At 38.3% G+C, this 22,192-nt stretch overlaps 1 protein-coding gene across 6 annotated transcripts in view; it reads right to left on the bottom strand.

The window, feature by feature from the left end:
• The window catches only part of ZMYM2 (zinc finger MYM-type containing 2), a 90,176-nt gene that overhangs the window by 62,047 nt on the left and 5,937 nt on the right, over positions 1-22,192 (bottom strand). For 3 of the 6 annotated variants that reach the window (XM_036831177.1, XM_036831180.1, XM_036831176.1), the window contains exon 3: positions 1,163-2,019. In XM_036831177.1, coding sequence (XP_036687072.1) covers positions 1,163-2,009 — 847 coding nt within the window. In that variant the 5' untranslated portion in view covers positions 2,010-2,019. Of the gene's footprint in view, positions 1-1,162; positions 2,020-2,758; positions 2,984-22,192 lie in introns of all 6 variants that reach the window. The other 3 variants (XM_036831181.1, XM_036831179.1, XM_036831178.1) reach the window with 2 other exon arrangements.

The raw sequence follows: 22,192 nt of genomic DNA, 5'->3' as shown, positions 1-22,192 counted from the left end.
ATCATTTTTTAATTATGGATTTTCCAAACATTCTTCAATAATTAGACATTACTCTCACAACCAAAAGAATAATAAGTATGAAAGGAAAACAACTAGCATTTCACAGAACATTCTACATGGCCTTGGTTTCAGTCGTTCCTTATTATTCTCCACAATCCTAGGTTGATAAAGTTGCTAATGAGCCTGAAACGATGAAGCCTGAGAAGGACAGAGAGAAGGTACGTGAGAGACAGGCAGGCCATACAGAGGCCTGGGGCGGACACAGACACGGTCAGGAAAAGCCACAGAGCTCTTCTCACAGCTTCCACAGAGCAAAGCTGCCTGCAGAATATGTTTTCAAGTAGTCAAGAAATATACCAATCTTTAAATATAAGAAAAAATAACAAAGTGCTAATAAGTAAAAATTAAAATCAGACAGGCAGTCAAAATTAAACACAGGGAAAGTAAAAACAAATCTAAATGCAATTATACAACATATTGCTCCTTACACGTTCTCTTTTTACACATTAAAACAATACTATTCAAAATACACTAGCATAGGGCTTCCCTGGTGGCGCAGTGGTTGAGAGTCCGCCTGCCAATGCAGGGGACACGGGTTTGAGCCCTAGTCCAGGAGGATCCCACATGCTGCGGAGCAACTAAGCCCGTGCGCCACAACTACTGCTCCTGCATGCCACAAATACTGAAGCCCTTGTGCCTAGAGCCCGTGCTCCACAACAAGAGAAGCCACCACAATGAGAGGCCCGCACGCCGCACCAAAGAGTGGCCCCCGCTCGCTGCAACTGGAGAGGGCCCGCGCGCAGCAGCGAAGACACAATGCAGCCAAAAATAAATGAATTTAAAAAAAAAATACACTAGCATAAAGTCAGTATGTGACAAATAAGATGCCAAATTATTAGACTTTAGTGGTAGTAAATATAAAGAATATTTTGTTTTACTTCCTTTAGACATTAATTTATCTGATTTTCTAATAATCTACAGAGAAATACAATATACACGGTTTTACATCTCTTATTAGTTAAAATTTCAAACTTAAAAGTCAATAGAATTAATGTATCTTACATGAATAAACTAACCAAAGTAGCACCAATTACTACAATAAAAAAAAGAATCCACCAGTGCAAAATCCCTTCCACGGGGCAGAAGCCCCCTCCAGGCTTACCAGGATTGTGATGAGCTGCAGACTCTCCGTTCTGAAATACGTCTCCTGCCACATTCATTCTACCAGGATTAAAAGGTCCTACTGCAGTCTTGGTCTGTGAAGTTAAAGACGGGGTGTATGTTTGCAAATTAACACCAAAGTTACTCGACTGCAGTCCGTTAGAGACATCTCCCAAGCTGGTATTCTGCAGTGATGTTACGTGTGTGATCATTAGGTTCATATCTCGCCCGTCAGTATTTTCTAATTGGCCATCACTCACAGAGCTGACACCTGTTTCTAAGGTCGTAACATTAGCAATCTGAATTTCAGAGTCTGGTTCTGTGGTGATACCACTATTACCCATTCCTGCATTTACCTTACTTCTTGAAAAACTGGAAGTGGAGAAATCCACATCATTGGTTCTGTTTTTAGACTCGGGTGGTCTCCGTTCAATAAAATTGGAGGAATTTTTCTCTTGCCCTTGATTTGTTTCCATGTCCTCTTCATCATCGATGACAATTGTCTCACTTACACTTCCCTTCTGAGAAGCCAGTTCTTTTGAGGAAGGAAGAATTTTGGAGTCATTTCCTTGTAGCTCTTCATTTTTCGATGACGTAAATGTCACGGCTCTTTGATCGGCCACCACTGGAGCAGAAGGCGGAGGAGGCTGTACAGGCTCGATAAACACAACATCATCATCGTCTTCCACTGCTGAGTTCTGGAGTTTACTAGCTCTACTCACTAAAGGGTTAGGCGGCCCACTAAATGAATGTCCCGCGTCCGTGAGGCTAGCTGCCATGGCCGTCCTCCCCAGCAAGACAGGAGTCTGGTCAGCCACTTCTACTCCTCCCGATGAACCTGCGTCCATGCCAAAGAACCTGTTAAGGAGATGGGAAAAAAAAATTTTACAAATGTCACTATATGGTTTTTGATGTTACTCTAATTCAAAAAATTTCTTAAAGGTACTTTTACTTTCTTTCTTACTCTAAATGAAAATCATTCTTATCTAATATCCAGGAAAAATTTTATATGCATTCTGTGATCTTCTCTCATTCACTAAGCATTTCATAAAGTTTACATGTGAACTTCTTGCAATATAAAAAGAAAGGTAATTATCGAATTTTCAGTAAGAATATGCAGTATGTTCCCATGTCTACCACCTCCTTTCCACCACTGCTTACCCTATAAATTTTAACACTGAAAACACAGATAAATCCTTCTACACACATGTGAACAAAAAAATAACTAAAATCTGATCATGAAAATCTCTTCTCTATATTTATCCCATTTATCTACTGTATTAAATAAAATGACATGGTTTAATCCCTAATTTCCCTTATCTTTTTTTTTTAATCTACTGTTCTCATATTCCCTGGCTCCCACAGCTGTATGATTAAATCCTTCTGAGAATCTGAAATCTTTCTTGACCCCATCTAGAAACCTTAAATCCCCATCTGCCATGTCCTTTATATCCATGTATCAGGCTGAATAACGGCCCCAAAGAAATCAGATACTAATCCTTGGAAGCTGTAAATGTTACCTTGGATGGAAAGGGGGTCTTTGCAGAGATGATTATGGTTAAGGACTTAAAAATGAGATTACCTGGGCAGGCCCTACCTGCATCTTAAGTGGCCTCATCAACAGAGGTGGAAGGAGATTCCAGGCAACGTAACCACAGAGGTGCCTGGAGGAGATGAAAGTGATGTAGCCAAGGAATGTCGGCAGCACCAGAACTTGAAGCAGGGAGTGAGCCCTCCCCCAGAGCCTCCTGAGCGAGTATGGCCCTGCTGACACCCTGGTTTGAGCCCAGGGCCACTGACTTCTGACTTGTGACCTCTAGAACTGTTAAAGGAAAAAAGGTCTGTTTTAAGCCACCGAGTCTGTGGCGACTTGTTACAACAGCCTTAGGAAAATATCATCCACTCCTTGGTTACATCTTCAAAGCAACCCTTGATATGGTTACAATATCTGTCCCATTTTGTGGCTTAGAGATGCTGACTAGCCCAAGTCACACAGCTAGAATTCATTCCCAGGTCTTTATAACTCAACAATCCAAACTCTTCATGACTCTGCCACAGTTAACTCATAGTTCTGAGCACCAATTAGATATGCAGAGCTGTGCTAAAGCCAAAGAGACAGCAGGCAGTTAACAGTAAAAAAAAAAGCCAGAAAGGAAAGAAAATAAGTTATTGAGCACACAGAGGGGATGAGGTCATGGGCACAGGTGGTAGTAGAACTAGTCCTGAACATGGATCACCTTAATCGCAGAGACTAAACAAGGAAAAAACCAACTAGAAGGGGAAATGAAGGGTGAGTATAGACTGCAGGTCAATTTGCAGATGGACAGATACGAGTGTGAGGTGGTTTATTCACTGCAGCCTCAGAGAAGGCGAGGAGACACCAGCTGTACAGGCATTAAGACTGGTTTAAGGGCCCCAAGGCCAACTCTTAGCTCTTCGGTAATCCTCTCTCTTATAAGGCCACTCAGCCCAGTCTCAAAACAAATGGGCTTAAGAACACTTACTGCTTCATACATATTGCCCTTTGCTTACATTGCTATAAAAGCCTCTGGAAGGATGAGGACAACACTAATATAAATAATTATCACTTTGACAGACGGCTGACAGGGATGGAGAAATTATTCACTGTATATTTTGTTGCATTTTCTTAATTTTTGAGCATGATTTCTCACTTATTTTTTAAAGCTAAACTTAAATTTTAAAAAAAAGTGATAATAACAGAATGAAGAGAAAACTACTCTACTTTGGAGTCAGAAAAGACCTCTTCGAGCAGGTGACATTTATGCTGAGATCTGGAATGATGAGAAAGATCTAACTGTGGGAAAACTGAAGTAAGGGCAGTTCCTGCAAAAGCCTAAAGGGAGAGAGGCTGGAAAATTCAAGCAACAGAATAAAGGCCAACGTGGCTGGAACAAGGTAGGTGGGGAAGAACAGGATGAGATGAGATATAAAGACAAGCACAGAACATACCAAAGGCAACAAGTAATTAACTGCATTCAACAAAGATTTACGGAGCACCCAATATCCACAAGACACTGTCTTAGACACTTGAGAAAAATCAATAAACAAAACAGATAAACATCCCCGCCGTCAGAAATCATGAATTTGGGAGTTCCCTGGTGGTCTAGTGGTTAGGATTCTGGGCTTTCACTGCTAAGGTCCGGATTCAATCCCTGGTCAGGGGACTAAAATCCCACAAGCCACGCAGCGTGGCCAAAAAAAAAACAAAAAAAACCCAAAAAACTGTGAATCACTAGGTTGTACACCTGAAACTTTTATAATATCATAAATCAACTACACCTCAATTAAGAAAAAAACAGTAGCTCAGATACATTAATTAAAAATGCCCAAGGTTCCAAGACAACATCAGGATTCAAGCACTATGAATCAAGCTTGATTCTAAAACCATCTTCGTTCCTCTTAAACCAAAGCTGTGTGTGTCAGGATGGAAGACATGCTAATATTGGAAAACAGGAAAAGACACACTTATATCTGCTTTAAAGAAAATGGATAATTCCATTTAAAAACTTAAGGGGTGACTATCTGCCTTACCCAAAGAGCTACAAATTACCATTCCATACTCTAAGACACTTTAAATACACTTTCAAATACTAAAATATATACTACATCACCCGAACACAGCTCCTCAGTAAGAAAGACCTCTTTATGGTAAAACCATAGCAATATGCTGGGGGAAACCTTCATATAAGGCCTTCACTTAATTTTAAGTAAACATGAAAAAAATTTTAACATTACCATTACAGAAAGTTTTAAAGGTTGAAATAAGCTGAATAACATTTGATTCAAAATCTTTATAACTAATTCAATTAGGTTCTCTTAAAATACAAGTACATTCATCCAGTAATAGTTAACATTTATTTAATGCTTATTATGAGCCAAATATTCATGATGGTTAAACATTAAACCAACACTATGAAGTAAAATCATTATCTCCCTTATACAGATTTTTTTAAAAAAATCCAGTCCTCAAAAGTAAGCTGCCCAAGGGGCTTCCCTGGTGGCGCAGTGGTTGAGAATCTGCCTGCCAATGCAGGGGACACGGGTTCGAGCCCTGGTCCGGGAAGATCCCACATGCCGCAGACCAGCTAAGCGCCCATGCACCACAACTACTGAGCCTGGACTCTAGAGCCCACGAGCCACAACTACTGAGCCCGTGTGCCACAACTACTGAAGCCCAAGCGCCTAGAGCCCATGCTCCGCAACAAGAGAAGCCACTGCAATGAGAAGCCTGTGCACCGCAACGAAGAGCAGCCCCCCTTGCCGCAACTAGAGAAAGACCACGTGCAGCAACGAAGACCCAACGCAGCCAAAAATAAATAAATTTATTAAAAAAAAAAAAAAGTAAGCTGTCCAAAACCACAGCCAGGAAGTGGGAGAGGTCAGGATTTGAATATTCATAACTACTATGTTATATGTGATTAAGTATTAAACAATAAAATAATGTAGCACAGCTCTTATTAATTAAAAAAGGGACACAGCCATTCAATAAAACAGTAACCAAATCAATATTCAAAATACACAGGTATCAAAAGAAAGAAATATGAAGCCCAAAGTGCCATGCTAAAATGAGATTTTTTTTTTAATTGGAGTATAATTGCTTTACAATGTTACATTAGTTTCTGCTGCACAAGGAAGTGAATCAGCTGTATGTATGTCCCTCCCACCCCCACCGCCATCCCACCCATCTAGGTTGACACAGAGCACTGAGCTGAGCTTTTTAAACACAAATGGAGCTGAATTTGTAGTTAACATTCATTTGCCAGAAGGTAGGAAGTATCCTCATCAACAATAACAATTTTCAGAGGAATGTGGCGTAAATCTACTGAGGTTATGGAATGCAAACGCTTTTAAAGCACAAGTTTTCTCGATCTTGTCTATGTTTTAGCATACCTAAAACAGAAGACAACAATTTCTGGAGCTTAAGCCACAACTGAATCCACAGTGCCCTCTGGTGGCTGTAAGGTATCCATTCATTCTCCTCACAAGATAACCGTGGAGCAGAGAATAAGACTTTCTTCACTACACAGTTCTCTGCAGTAATCCACTTCCCAAGCAGAATAATTACTCAACCATAACAGTTATTTTCAAATCCTAGACTATAAATAAATTTGGTCACTTCTATATGTCACTGAGAATATGCTTCAACTACCAAACACTCATTTAGTCCTATAAAGAAAAGAATCTGATTAAAGTTGATCATTTCTACCTTATCCAAATAAAATCTATTCCTTTTAGCCACTTTTCCACATTAAGTCAATTCTAATTAGCTATTTAACGTCAAGCAAATAACTTCACTTCTCTGGGCTTCAATTTTCCCTAGAATAAAAGGATATAAAAATAGTTCCCAGGGTTCTTCTTAGAATTTAAAGAGATAAATAACTGAATGTGAAAATCAATTAACACAGTTAACTCCTAATAACTACCAGGCAGTTTTTGCCTATACCTCAAGATTTCAGTAAGTTTCTAATTCATTTTTAAGCTTCCTTGTGATACTCCATCATTGTTATGGACCGAATGCTTGTGTCTCCACTCAAATTCATATGATGAAATCCTGGCCTCCAATGGTAGTAGGAGGTGGGGCCTCTGAGCAGTGATTAAGTCAGGAAGGTGGAGCCCTCCTGAGTGGGATTAGTGACCATTTTGTAAAAGACACCAAGAGAGCTCCTTTCCCCCGCCACCATGTGAGGACACAGCAAGACGGCAGCCTGTCTATGAACCAGGAACAAGCCCTCACCAGACAATCTGATCTGCAGGAACCTTGATCATGGACTTGCCAGTCTCCAGAACTCTGAGAAATGAATGTTTGTTGTCTATGGTACTTTTGTTACACTAGCCCAAATGGACTGAGACAATCACCATAAATTATAAATGCTTTCAGCTTTATAGTATTTTGATTCAGTGAGAATCAACATAATGCTTGATGTTCTCATGAAAAAACAAAGAAAAGGTAGTTAAAAAATAAAATGTTGACATTCATAACAATAAAGTATCAGTAGTTGCTGAGAAAAGCTTATGAACTTTCAAAGAAAATCACAAAGAAAGCATTTCAAAGTGATTCAAGAAAAACATTCATCACTTTCTCATTAATAAGCCCCAGAGCTTTCTAGGTACCGTAAGAGGTACAAAGAAAGCTAAGGTGAATTATTCTCTACTCTAGAGGAAAGGGTATTATTCAACATGTGTTAATGGCACTTGTAATACTTCTGAGGCAGTATGACAAATTAAAATTTTTAAGAATAAAATTTCTTGGGAATTCCCTGGCAGTCCAGTGGTTAGGACTTGGCACTTTCACTGCGGTGGCCCAGGTTCAATCCCTGGTAAGGGAACTAAGATCCCGCAAGCCACAGAGCGTGCCCACAAAAAAAAGAAAGAAAAGAATAAAATTTCTTAATAAAATGGGAAAGATGGATTTATAAATATATTTATCAAACCAAAAGATATCATCCAGCTTAATGGGAAATATTAAAATACTATCATTAAAGTCAAGGTTAAGGTAAGGATATTCTTTATTATTACTACACAGCACTGCTCTGGAAGTACCGTCCAATGTAATAATATGAAAAAGGAAGATATAACAATTTGTAATAAGGAAAATTATCATTATATGCAAATTGTATTAGCCTTTACCTCAAAGACTCAAAAAATTTACCTGAAAAACTACTACAGTGGGCTTCCCTGGTGGCGCAGTGGTTGAGAATCTGCCTGCCAATGCAGGGGACACGGGTTCGAGCTCTGGTCTGGGAAGATCCCACATGCCGCGGAGCAACTGGGCCCGTGAGCCACAACTACTGAGCCTGCGCGTCTGGAGCCTGTGCCCCGCAGCAAGAGAGGCCACGACAGTGAAAGGCCCGCACACCGCGATGAAGAGTGGCGCCCGCTTGCTGCAACTAGAGAAAGCCCTCGCACAGAAACGAAGACCCAACACAGCCAAAAAAAGAATAAATAAATAAATAAATTTAAATTAAAAAACAAAAACAAAAAACTACTACAGTGAGATACAGACATACATCAGAGATACTGTGGGTTCAGTTCCAGACCACCACAAGAAAGCAAATATCGCAGTAAAGTGAGTCACATGCATTTTTTGGTTTCCCAGTGCATATAAAAGTTATGTTTACACTATACTGTTGTCTATTAAGTGTGCAACAGCATTATGTCAAACACAAGTACATACCTTAATTTTAAAATGCTGTTAGAAAAATGACACCAATAGACTTGCTCAATACACCTTCAATTTTTAACAAAAAACTTTCAATTTGTAATAAAATGCAATATCTGAGAAGTGCAATGAAACGAGGTATGCCTGTCATTTAGTCAAGTGATGGGTATAAACTTAATATGTAGAAATTAATATTAAATTAATTGGATGGTCAACTGGAGACAGTGATAAAATTTTGCTTCCATCAAAAGACCAACTAAATAAGGAGATTAAAAAAAAAAAAGACAAACCCACAAGAACAAGGAGAACAAGGGCTAATTCAACAGCACCAAAACTTTGGAAGAGGGAAAGCAAAGGAGCATGACTCATTGTAACCAACTCAGCACACCTCAAAAACCCACAGTAAAGAAAGTTTTGAAATGACCGGATAACAAATGAAGTTAAACTTATAGTCAACATTCACTTGTCATAAAGTAGGAAGTATCCTTATCAACATAATTTTTAGAAGAATAAGGCAACAGGTCCTCACAGGTCCTTAAAAACAGATGAAGACAGATGTCACCCAAAATGGCAGCGTCAGAAGTTCTGGGTATGGGTCCCTTTACCCGAGTAACTAATGAGCTGGACAGAGGGACTGGAAGCAACCTCTTGGATCTCTGCACCTGACTGGACACTAAGCACCAGGGGAGTGTGTGACGAAGAGGCTGCTGCTCACTGTTAAGTGGGCGAGCGTCCCCCATTCCTCCCCCCAGCTCGGCCAAGGGGACAGCACCTGCAGTCCTCCGGGGTCTGGCTGAACACAGGACTGGCGGTCAGGGACTTCCAACAAAATCTGGGATTGTGGCTTGGGCTCCTCTTGGTCTCAGCCCTCTGGGCAGCAGAAGCATTCCCAGTAGCATCTCTCAGATTAAATGAAACACAACCCTGTATAACGTTCTTTTTCTTTTCTTCCAGACATTTACGTAAACTTTTTGTCAGGTCACTAGCTCACCACAGGGGTGATGGAACAGTAACTTCAAGGACACAAGCAACAAGAAATTCACACTCTGAAAAAAAATGTTTAAAAAGTCAAAAATAAGCAGCTCCATCCCCAAGGAAAAATCAGCAATCTAAGGAGAATGGGAGAATCAGATACCCAGAGCTATAATACTCTCAGAATGGTATAAACACACAAAGAAACAGAAAAGTATGCCCTATTCACAGGAATAAAAGAATTAGAAACCATCCCTGAGGAATCCCAAATACTGGAGTAACTAGCCAAAAACATTAAATCAGGACTTCCCTGGTGGCCCAGTGGCTAAGACTCTGCGCTCCCAATGCAGGGGGCCCGAGTTCGATCCCTGGTCAGGGAACTAGATCCCGTACGCCACAACTAAAAGAGCCCACATGCTGCAATTAAGACCTCACACAGCCAAATAAATAAATAAATATTAAAAAAAAAAAAAACATTAAATCAACTACCTTAAATATGCTCAATGAGCTAACAGAGAGCATGGACAAAGAACTAAAGGAAATCCAAAAACAAGGTATGGACAAAATGAAAACATAAATAAACAGATACAAATCATAAAAAGTAACCAAACAGGGAGTTCCCTAGCGGTCCAGTGGTTAAGATTCCATGCTTCCAGGGCTTCCCTGGTGGCGCAGTGGTTAAGAATCCGCCTGCCAATGCAAAGGACACGGGTTTGAGCCCTGGTCCGGGAAGATCCCACATGCCACGGAGCAACTAAGCCTGTGCACCACAACTACTGAGCCTGTGCTCTAGAGCCCGTGAGCCACAACTACTGAGCCCACGTGCCACAGCTACTGAAGCCCACGTGCCTAGAGCCCATGATCCACAAGAGAAGCCACCACAATGAGAAGCCTGAACACCACAACGAAGACCCAACACAGCCATAAATAAATAAATAAATTTATATTTAAAAAAAAAAAAAAAAAAAGATTCTGCACTTCCAATGCAGGGGGCATGGGTTCAATCCCTGGTTGGGGAACTGAGATCCCACAAGCCATGTGGCATGGCCAAAAAAAAAAAAAAAGTAACCAAACAGCTGAAGAGGGTGTGGACAAAAGTGAACCCTCCTGCACTGTTGGTGGGAATGCAGATTGGTGCAGCCACTGTGAAGAACAGTATGGAGGTTCCTTAGAAAACTAAAAACAGAACTACCATATGATCCAGCAATACCACTCCTGGGCACACATCTGGAAAAGATAAAACTCTAAGTCAAAAAGATACGTGCACCTCAATGTTCATAGCAGCACTATTTACAATAGCCAAGACATGGAAGCAACCTAAGTGTCCATCGACAGGTGAATGGATAAAGAAGATGTGGTACATATATGCAATGGAATATTACTCAGTGAGAAGAAAGAATGAAATAATGCCATTTGCAACAACACGGATGGACCCAGAGATTATCATACTAAGTGAGGGAAGTCAAACAGAGAAAAACAAATATCACTTGGTATCACTTACTTGTGGAATCTAAAAAAATGATACAAATGAACTTATTTACAAAACAGAAACAGACGCATAGACAGAGAAAATAAACTTATGGTTACCAAAAGGGAAATGGGGGAGGGGGATAAATTAGGAGTTTCAGATTAACAGATACATGCTACTTTTATATATAAAATAGATAAACACTACTTTTATAATAAATACACACTACTTTTATACATAAAATAGATAAATAAGGACCCACTGTACAGCACAGGGAACTCTACTCAATATCTTGTAATAACCTATAATGGAGAAGAATATGAAAAAGAATATATACATGTATAACTGAATCACTTTGCTGTATATACCTGAAACTAACACAACATTGTAAATCAACTATACTTCAATTAAAAAAAAAAAAAAGTAGCCAAACAGAAATTCTGGAGATGAAAAATATAATAGCAGAAATGAAAAACTCACTGGAGGGGATCAATAGCAGATCTGAGCAAGCAGAAGAAAGAATCAGTAAACTGAAAGGCAGAAAAATTAAAATTATCCAGTCTGAGGAGAAGGAAAAAAAGAATGAAGAAAAATGAACAGAGCCTGAGGGATCTGTGAAACACCACCATGTGCACCAACGCATGTAACATAAAAAGAGAAAAAAAAGGACAAAAAATATATTTGAAGACACAATGGCTGTAAACTTCCCAAATATGATGAAGATGAATATACACACCCAAGAAGCTCAACAAACTTCAAGCCAGATAAGCTCAAAGATAGCCACACCAAGACAGGTAATAATCAAATTGTGGACCTAACAGTAAAAGAGAATTTTGAAACTAAGAGAGAAGTGACTCATCATATGCAATGGATTCTCAGAAAGATTTGGATCATCAGTATATTTCTCATCCAAAACCATGGAAGCCAAAAGCTATGGCATGACATTTAAAAAGGTGAACAACAACAAAAAAATCTGTCAACCAAGAATTCTATATCCAACAAAAAAACTCCTCCAAAATTAAGGAGAAATCAAGACATTTCCAGATAAACAAAGGGGAATTTATTACCAGCAGACCTACCCAACATGAAATGCTAAAGGGAATCCTTCAGGCAAAAATAAAAACACACTAGAGAGTAAACTGAAGCCGTAAGAAATAAAGAACACAAATGAATATATAAATATATATATAAAGTAAATATAGAAAATCAATAGAAAGCCAGTATTAATGTACTTTCAGTTTATAACTACTTTTTTCCCTATGATTTAAAAGGCAAATGCATAAAACAATAATTATCAATATATGTTAATGAGGGACTTCTCTGGTGGCACAGTGGTTAAGAATCCGTCTGCCAATGCAGGGGACATGGGTTCGAGCCCTGGTCCAGGAAGACCCCACGTGCCACGGAGCAACTAGGCCCGTGCGCCACAACTACTGAAGCCCACTCGCTCTAGGGCCCGCGTGCCGCAACTACTGAGCCCACATGCTGCAACTACTGAAGCCTGCGCACCTAGAGCCCATACTCTGCAACAAGAGCGGCCACCGCAATGAGAAGCCCGCGCACCGCAATGAAGAGTAGCCCCCGCTCAACGCAACTAGAGAAAGCCCCTGCGCAGCAACAAAGACCCAACACAGCCAAACAAATAAAATTAAAAAATAACTTATTTTTTTTTAAAAATGTAAAAGGATCAAAATGATACAGTATCTTTTCTAATCACAATGGAATGGAATGAGAAATAACAGAAGCACAAATGAAAAATCACAAAATAGGTAGAAATTAACACACTTAAACAACCAATTGGGCCAAACAAGAAATCACTAGGGAAAGTGAAGAAATACTTTGAAACAAAAAACAAAAACACAACATATCAAAACTTAAGGGATGCAATGAAAGCTGTGCTCAGCAGAAAACTTATTGCTATTAATGCCTACATTAAAAATATCTCAAATCAATAAACAAACTTTACACCTTAAGAAACCAGAAAAAGAGCAAACTAAAGGTAGCAGAAAGAATGCAGTAATAAAGATGAGTACACAGATAAACAAAACAGAAAACAGAAAAATAGAGAAAAAAAATAAGTGGTTCCTTGAAAAAATTAACAAATCTTTAGCTAGACTGACAAGGAAACAAAATCTCAAATTATTAAAACCAGAAACGAGGGCTTCCCTGGTGGCACAGTGGTTAAGAATCTGCCTGCCAATGCAGGGGACACAGGTTCAAGCCCTGAGCCGGGAAGATCCCACATGCCGCAGAGCAATTAAGCCTGTTGCGCCACAACTACTGAGCCTGCGCTCTAGAACCCATGAGCCACAACTACTGAGGCCCGTGCTCCTAGAGCCTGTGCTCCGCAACAAGAGAAGCCACCGCAATGAGAAGCCCGCGCACCGCAACGAAGAGTAGCCCCCGCTCACCGCAACTAGAAAAAGCCCGCGTGCAGCAACAAAGACCCAACACAGCCAAAAACAAATAAATAAATTTATAAAAAAAAAAAAAAAAAAAAAAAAAAAAACAAACCAGAAACGAACAGAATTCCCTGGGGGCCCAGTGGTTAGGACTTGGCACTTTCACTGGTCGGGGAACTAAGATCCCACAAGCCATGCAGTGCGGCCAAAAAAAAAAAAGAAAGAAAGCAATTGATATGTGAATAGCAGACCAAAAATAAAAAAGTTAAAAAAACAATCAGAAATGAAAATAAGATAGCACTACTGATTTCACAGAAATGAGTAAGAGAACGTTATGAGCAATTACATGCCAACAAACTGGATAACCAAGACAAAATGGACAAATTCCTAATACAAACTACCAAAACTGACTCAAGAAGAAATACAAATTCTGAATAGACTTATAACATGCAAAGAGATTGAATCAGTAATCAAAAATCTCCCAACAAAGAAATCAGGACTAGAGGGGTTCACAGGTGAATTCTACCAAACATAGAAGAATTAACACTGATGCTTCTCAAATTCTTCCCAATGATGCTATGCTCAACATCATCGGTCATTAGGGAAATGCAAATCAAAACCAGGAAACATGTCACATCCATTAGGATGCTTACTATCAAAACAAACAAAAAGTAACACGTATTAGTGAAGAGAAACTGGTTGGTTGGTTGGTTGGTTGGTTGGTTGAAGAAACTTGATCCCTTGTGCACTGCTGATGGGAATGTAAAAAGGTGCAGCAGCTATAGAAAACAGCATGGAGATTACTCAAGAAATTAAAAATTGAATTACCATAAGATTCAGCAATCCCACTTTGGGTATACTATATCCAAAATAACTAAAATCAAGATCTCGAAGAGATACTTGCATGTTTATGTTCACAGGAGCATTATTCATAATAGCCAAAAGGTAGATGCAACCAAAAGTTCCACGAGCAGATGAATGTATAAACAAAATGTGGTATATACGTACAATGGAATATTATTCAGCATTAAAAAGAAAGGAAATCCTGTTATATGCTACAGCAAGGATGTACCTTGAGATCACTATGCTAAGTGAAAAAAGATAAACACTGTACGATCACACATAAATGATATAATGTATCTCAAGAAGTCAAAAATCATACAAATAGAAAGTAGGATGGTGCTGAGGAGTAAACGGGGAATTGTTTAATCATTATAGAGTTTCGGCTTTTCAAGATGAAAAAGTTCTGGAGATCTGCTGCACAATAATGTGAATATACTTAGCACTACTGATCTATACAACTTAAAAATGGCCAAGATGATAAATTTTATGGTATGTGTTTTTTTTTTTTTTTACCACAGTTAAAAGTAAAAATTAAAAAAAAAAAACAAAATGAGATACCACTTCACAGCAATGAAGATGGATTTTTTGTTTGTTTTAATTTGGCTGTGCCATGCGGCATGTGTGATCTTAGTTCCTCGACAAGGGATCAAACCCATACCCCCTATGGTGGAAGCATGAAGTCTTAACCACTGGACCACCAGGAAGTCCCTGAATGTTTTGTTTTGTTTTAATAAATTTATTTATTTATTTATTTATTGGCTGTGTAGGGTCTTTGCTGCTGTGCGCAGGCTTTCTCTAGTTGCGGCAAGCGGGTGCTACTCTTCGTTGCGGTGCGTGGGCTTCTCCTTGCAGTGGCTTCTCTTGTTGCGGAGTATGGGCTCTAGGTGCATCGGCTTCAGTAGTTGTGGCACGTGGGCTCAGCAGTTGTGGCACGTGGGCTCTAGAGTGCAGGCTCAGGAGTTGTGGCGCATGGGCTTAGCTGCTCCACGGCATGTGGGATCTCCTGGACCAGGTCTCGAACCCATGTCCCCTGCACTGGCAGGCAGATTCTTAACCACTGTGCCACCAGGGAGGCCCTGGATGTTATTTTTTTAAAAAGGAAAATAACAAGTCCTGGAGAGACATACAAAAATTAGTTATATGTAGAATTAACATGTGAGCAGTCAATTCCACGTCTAGATTTATTTATATACATATATACAAAAGGACTGAAAGCCGGGACTCTAATGGATACTTGCATACCAATGTTCACAGCAGTCTTATTCGCAATGACCAAAAGGTAGAATGAGCCCAAGGGTCCATCAACAAATGAATGGATAAACAAAATGTAGGCATACAATGGAATATTATTCAGTCCTAAAAAGGAAAGAAATTCTGATATATGCCACAACATAGATGAACCTTGAAAACATGCTAGGTGAAATAAGCCAGGCACAAAATGGCAAACATTTTAAGATTCTACTTATTTAAGGTACCTACAATAGGCAATTTCATAGAGACAGAGGTAGAAGAGAGGTCACTAGGAGCTGTGGTAAAGAGGCACCGGGAATTATGTTTAATGAGTATGGCGCTTCTGTTTGGGAATGATGAAAAGGCTCTGGAAATTAACAGTGGTGATTTTTAAAAAACACTTATGAATATACTTAATACCACTGAACTATACATTTAAAAAAGGTAAAAACAGGGCTTCCCTGGTGGCACAGTGGTTGAGAGTCTGCCTGCCAATGCAGGGGACACGGGTTCGAGCCCTGGTCTGGGAAGATCCCATATGCCGCGGGGCGACTGGGCCCGTGAGCCACAATTACTGAGCCTGCGCGTCTGGAGCCTGTGCTCCGCAACAGGAGAGGCCGCGATAGTGAGAGGCCTGCGCACTGCGATGAGGAGTGGCCCCCGCTTGCCACAACTAGAGAAAGCCCTTGCACAGAAACGAAGACCCAACACAGCCATAAATAAATAAATAAATTTTTTTTAAAAAGTCTCTTATTCTACCTTTAAAAAAAAAAAGAAAAAGAAAGGTAAAAACGGTAAATTTTATGTTAATACATTTTACCAGAATTTTTTCTGAAAAAAAAAAAAAATAGAAGACACCTCTATGGGGGGAAAAAAATACCAAACATACAACAATGATTAACTACAAAGGAAATATTTGCAACTCATATCCTAAAAAATTGAAGACAAAGAGGTCCTACAATCAATGAGATGAACCAACAACCAGTGAGAATAAAGGACCAAAAAAAAGTGAACAGAGTTCACAAGAAAAGAAAATACAGATGTCTCTTAAATATATGAAATACTTAAGAGAAATCCAAGTTAAACTCTAAAGGGCCACCAATTTTCTCCTAACACACTGACGAAAATCAAAAGGTTTAACTGTGTACTCTCATAGTGTAAATCAGTGTAAACTGGTACAACTTCTACTGACAGCAACTCAAAAAAATATTTCTTTGACCAAGCAATCCCACTTCTAGACATTCTTCCTACAGATATATCATCTCATGTTTTAAAGAACAAAATGTAGAAGGACATTCATTGTAAAGTTAAAAGACTGAAACACCCTAAATGTCTCTCAATAGACAACTGATAAAATGAATGACAATAAAGACAAACAGTGAAATATTAGGCAGCCTTGGAAACAACTGAGGCAGCTCTCAACATACTTCCACACTAACATGGAACCACCTCTCCCATAAAATAAATGCAAGCAAGGCACCTAACAACGGATAAACACACGCACCGTGAGCACGCACACACATGCACAGAATAACTCTAGATAAACGGCCAAGAAAATGACAAACAGTGGTTTGCTTCTAAGGAAGAGAACCATGTGGATGGAGCGGGGGGAGTCTTCCTTTTTTTTTTTTTTTACCTTTTTTACCTTTCTATCCTTTTTACCTTTTAAATTTGGTACCATATGTATCTATTCTGATATTTAGCTAGGATTTCATTGAATTTAGAGATATTTGAAGACAAAAGTATTATTATTTTTACATTGTTGAAGTCTTCCCATCCAGATATATGTAAATCTGTCCATTCTGGTTTTCTCGTATGTCCTACTGTATTATTTTACAATTTCCTTCATAAAAGTCTTGCATATTCATTATAATTGTTCCTATTTCTTGCAATAGTGAAATGGATTTTTCCCATTACATTATAAAATGTTTATATAGCAAAGAAGCACCATAAATAAGGTATAAAAATATACAAAATATATATGTTATATATAATATATAATGTGTATATATAATATACTTGCAATCGATATAACAAGAACTGATATCCATACTTTAGAAAGAACATAAATTAAATTGACAAAACTTTAACTATTTGAGAACATCCAGTGTTGCCAAGAATGTGGAGAAACTAGTAGAAAGGGTAGTCAGTACTGTGGTCCAGTGGAAGGCAATTAGGCAGTACCTATAAAAACATGTAATACGCACATACTGACTCAGTAATTCCTATTCTCCAGAATCTCCCCCAGAGAAAACACACATGAACCCAAAGAAACTACTACACGTATATTTCATGCAGCATTTTATATATAACAAAAAATTCCAAATAGACTAAATGTCTACCAACAGAATAGCTAAACTGTTAAATCCATGTCATGAAGTGTATCACACAACAGTTTAAAAAGACCTTACACACAACAGTTTAAAAAGACCTTTACGTACTAACTCAGAAAAATGTCTAAGACATACCACTAAGTGAAAAAGCAAGTTGCAGAAAGATACATATACATGTTTTTAAAATGCACGTATAAATTTACTTTATTACTCTTACAGGTACATGTTAGTATATGCACAAAAAGGATTTATAGTAGTACACACTAAACTGATGCTACCACTAACCTCTGGGGAGTGAGCAAAGGGGACAGGGGTCAATGATAGATGAACACAGATTATGACCTCATGCTGCTTACCATCTAGCCACGAAATCATTTTATAACATATCTTTATCAGAGATCCACAACAATGCTACTCTGGCTTTAGAAGCTGACAGGAATCATTTAATTAACATACTAAAAATCCATTCAAGGGCTATGACAGCGTCTAAACAAAAATCCCTTTTGATCTAGTAAATTAATTAATTAATTAATTGATTCAGGTTAGCTCTAGGGCACAGAATTTCTGGGGTAAGGAATAATCTCTTCTTTCCCATAGGACCAAACTTTAACTGCAATGTACTTTCAAGTAATTTTAACTTTCTTTGGGGATCTCATCCATTCCCATGATTTTAAATAATACCTCAATGTCCCAGAGTCCTTAATTTATCTCAATCAAGATGTTTCAAAGCCCCAAACTGCCTACTCCCTACATCTAGTTATTCAAGCATGCTCTTTCACTCTTTATCTGCCCCTCCTCCAGTCTCTGCCATTTGGGGATGTTATGCGTCTAGCTACTCATACCGGAAGTCTGGAGGCCTTTATTTCTTCTCCTTTCTTCACCTACAGCCATGCCATCCCCAATTCCTATCCTACTTCCAAAATAAATCTTGAAACTGTCCACTTTTAACCATCTCTTCGGACACTCCTCTAGCCCTAGAAATTCATCACCATTTTTCTGCTGGATTACTGACGTCACCTACTATATTCCCCAAACTATCTAAAGATCTTTTTAAAAATTAAATCAGACTACATCAATTGCTTCTTCCGTGGCTTTCCAGTCTACTTCCTATATAAGACTCCTGCCTGATCTGACCCCGCCTTCAGGGCAGGCTCAGTTTCAGCACCACTCTTCCCACCTTGCTCATTAAGCTTCTGCTGAACTAATGCTACCACATTACCCTCTATCATATAGAACTGAGATTTGTGACCTGCTCTAATACACTGATCAGTAGAATTCAAACATTAATCAGCTGAAGACTTTGGCAACATAAGGACAGGGAAGCAATTATCGAAAATGTTGACTGTTGATAACAATATATATGCAAAATTATTAGTATGATGAGCAGGAAAAAATCATCATGGGATTATGGGGGAACTTACACCTTCTATGTCACATACTTCTTTATTATTTGATTGTAAGGGCACATTTTATCTTTATAACCAAAATATTAAGAACTGTCTTTTCTGATATGCATACTACTACTCATTTCTGTAGGTCACCGATTATGCTTCATTGCTTACAGTTATTCATTTACATGACTGTCTCCATAATCTGAACACTGAGAATCTACCTTAAAAAAATCACATATTACGCATTTCCTAATTGATTTCTTCTTTTTAAGGGTTTTAAAGCCCAGGCTTAGTTTATAAGTTTGTATTTTGTTTCACATGCCAGCAAGAATCCCTGAAGATTTTGGAAAGTGAGTGATGTGATCAGACTGGACTTTAGGGAAAATTAATCTGGCTGTAGACTGGAGAAAGAAACAGGATGAACGTGCCTTGTAAATATAACTCCCACTTTCTAACAAAATGGACTAAGGTCAAAGTACAAAACAAAACAGGAGAGGGCTAAGTACCTTAGGAAATAAGGATACATAAAGGTCTCTATATTTGAATCTAATGAGGGGACGTGAAGGAGATCATCAGAAGTATAAGATAATGTTAAGTTCAAAGTCCCAGAAGTCAACAGAGTTTCAAGGAATATAATAAATTTCAAATCTTACAGAATTAAGACAAAAAAAAGAGGCACCTAAGATTTGAAAATTAAGTCACTAGTGACCTCAAAACAGCAGATTTGGTATAGTGTTGAGAGTGCAAATCAGTGAGTTTCTTTGGAAAAGTACAGGAAAAGGAAGTTTGGGAAAGGTGCAGAGATGCTGGAGGAGACAGCATGTTAGCACACTTAAAAGACTAATGAAGGAGCCGTCAGAGAGAGAAGGCTGTGAACAGGAACGTAATTCCTTCTATCGCATGAGCATTCACTGAGTTTACCGTCCCAGTGGTGGCAACAAATTCATGATGTTTGCTCTATATAAATAGGGAAGAACTGTAGCTGCTGTTAACTGAGCACCTACTATTGGCCAATCACATACTCTGTATTATTTTTAACCCACCTCACAGCAATCTCAAGAAAGCAGACAGTACTATACTTACTTGTCGTATGAGTAAATTAAGGCTTAGAGGTTAAATGACTTACCAGAGACCACAAGTTGGTAAATGGTGGAGCAAAAATGGTTTTTAACGGTTTTACTGAGGCATAATTTATATAAAATAAAATTTATTTTAAGTGAAATTTGATAATTTTCAGCAAATTTTTTCCATGATCTCACCAAATTCAAAAGTTTAATAAAACCTGGATACGCCTCATATAAATACAGCAAAATCAGACTTACAACATAGGATGCTTTTCCAGATACTGTGTGGTAATTTTTTTTTTTTTAATGCAAAAGAAAGTTAGGAAAGGCAAATGAACACTTAAGTCCAAGAGGAAGATAGGATGAAAACAGCTGGGCAAGGGCATCAAGGATGGAAAACGTGATTATACAAATGAAGACAACAAGGAATAGTGGCAGTCAGGAGCTTGTGTCATGGAAGAAAAAGACCAACTTCAACACAAGCTTTGATGAGCAACTAAAACTGTTTGCAGATATAGAATGTAATGACTTCCTGGAAACAGGACTTCACAGTATTAAAACAGACATACAAAAATAAACATAGAAAGTGAGACAATATTCATAGTAATGAAAGTTGTAAAGCTAAAACAAGTTTAATTTTAAAGCGACAAATTTATATAACTAATTAAAACAAGAGCAAATTTTTCATTACTTCAAAACAAACAAACAGGACTTCCCTGGTGGTGCACTGGTTAAGAATCGCCTGCCAATGTAGGGGACACGGGTTCAATCCTGGTCCAGCGGAGGAACTAAGCCCAGGAGCCACAACTACTGAGCCCACGTGACACAACTACTGAAGCCCACGCGCCTACAGCCCGTGCTCTGCAGTGAAGAGTAGCCCCCACTCACCCCAACTATAGAAAATCTGCATGCAGCAATGAGGACCCAGCGCAGCCAGAAATTAATTAATTAATTATTTTTTTAAAAAAATAATTTAGGGAAAAAAACAAACATACAAACATGAACATACAAGAATTCAGATACCACGTGAGGGCCAGAAATAATCAAAACAAACTAAAATAATTAAAATAAAACAAGCTTCAAGAAAAAAATACCAATAGAAATCTAAAACAAAAAGACAAGATAAAAATTTCATTTAACCTAAATTTTTACTTCCACTCTAATATTTCTTTACTTCCACAGAACTGGAAACAAAATTCACTAATCTGATAATCATTGGGGTCACCCCAAATGAGCACTAGCACCAAAGAAACTGCTAGCCAACATTAACAGAACACATCTTTTATGACTACGTGATATATAATAGATGGTATACGATACACAATTTGTTGAATAAGTGATTTCCACAGTGCCCTGATTACCCTGAACTATTCTCAGTCTAGTCCAGCTCAATAGTCCAAGAAACACCACTCTTCCTAGGCAAAAGATATACCTCTTTGAAACGAATGATTATGAAACTGTTCCAGTATTACAAAGTTTCTTTAATGTTTTTAAGTTACAAAACCATAATTTCAGATTAAATTCTTACAATTAATAAAGGAATCTAGGCTACTACAGAAAAAGTAACATATACATGGCATTGCTATAAAGTAAAACAACTGAATAATTTGTTTCATTGTATTACTCATATTTTATAAACTTTCTTCTGTCTGAAACCTCTAACTGCGCATCACAATTTTACTTAAAATATTTACTTAAAAAGTATTTTTCTTTTTCTGGCCGTGCTGCACAGCATGCGGGATCTTACCCCCATCAGGAATCATACCCACGGCCCCTGCAGTTGAAGCACGGAGTCTTAACCACTAGACCGCCAGGGAAGTCCTAAGTATTTTTCTTATCCAATCAAAATGTATAGTTAGAAAAAAAAATGTTTATTGCAAGAACTATAACAGATCCTTCCCAAAAATTTTAATGAGGTTGCAACAATCCTATTCCTAAAAAATTTATCTTAAATCACAATTTAATATCAGAATCACACTAAAATATTTAATAATTTAAGGATAAAATACTTTAAATTCACAAAAACAAATCTGACCTTCAAATTCACTAGGAACATAGAGAGAAAAATATCTAGAACCCTCTGGAGAAGAGAAATCTGACCCTTGGCAGCCTATTGATATTAAAGAGAATGGCTGAAATTCTCTAACA

This window comes from Balaenoptera musculus, chromosome 18 (genome assembly GCF_009873245.2).
Source record: "Balaenoptera musculus isolate JJ_BM4_2016_0621 chromosome 18, mBalMus1.pri.v3, whole genome shotgun sequence".
NCBI classification, from domain to species: Eukaryota; Metazoa; Chordata; class Mammalia; order Artiodactyla; family Balaenopteridae; genus Balaenoptera; species Balaenoptera musculus.
This window is presented reverse-complemented; position numbering and strand designations above follow the sequence as displayed.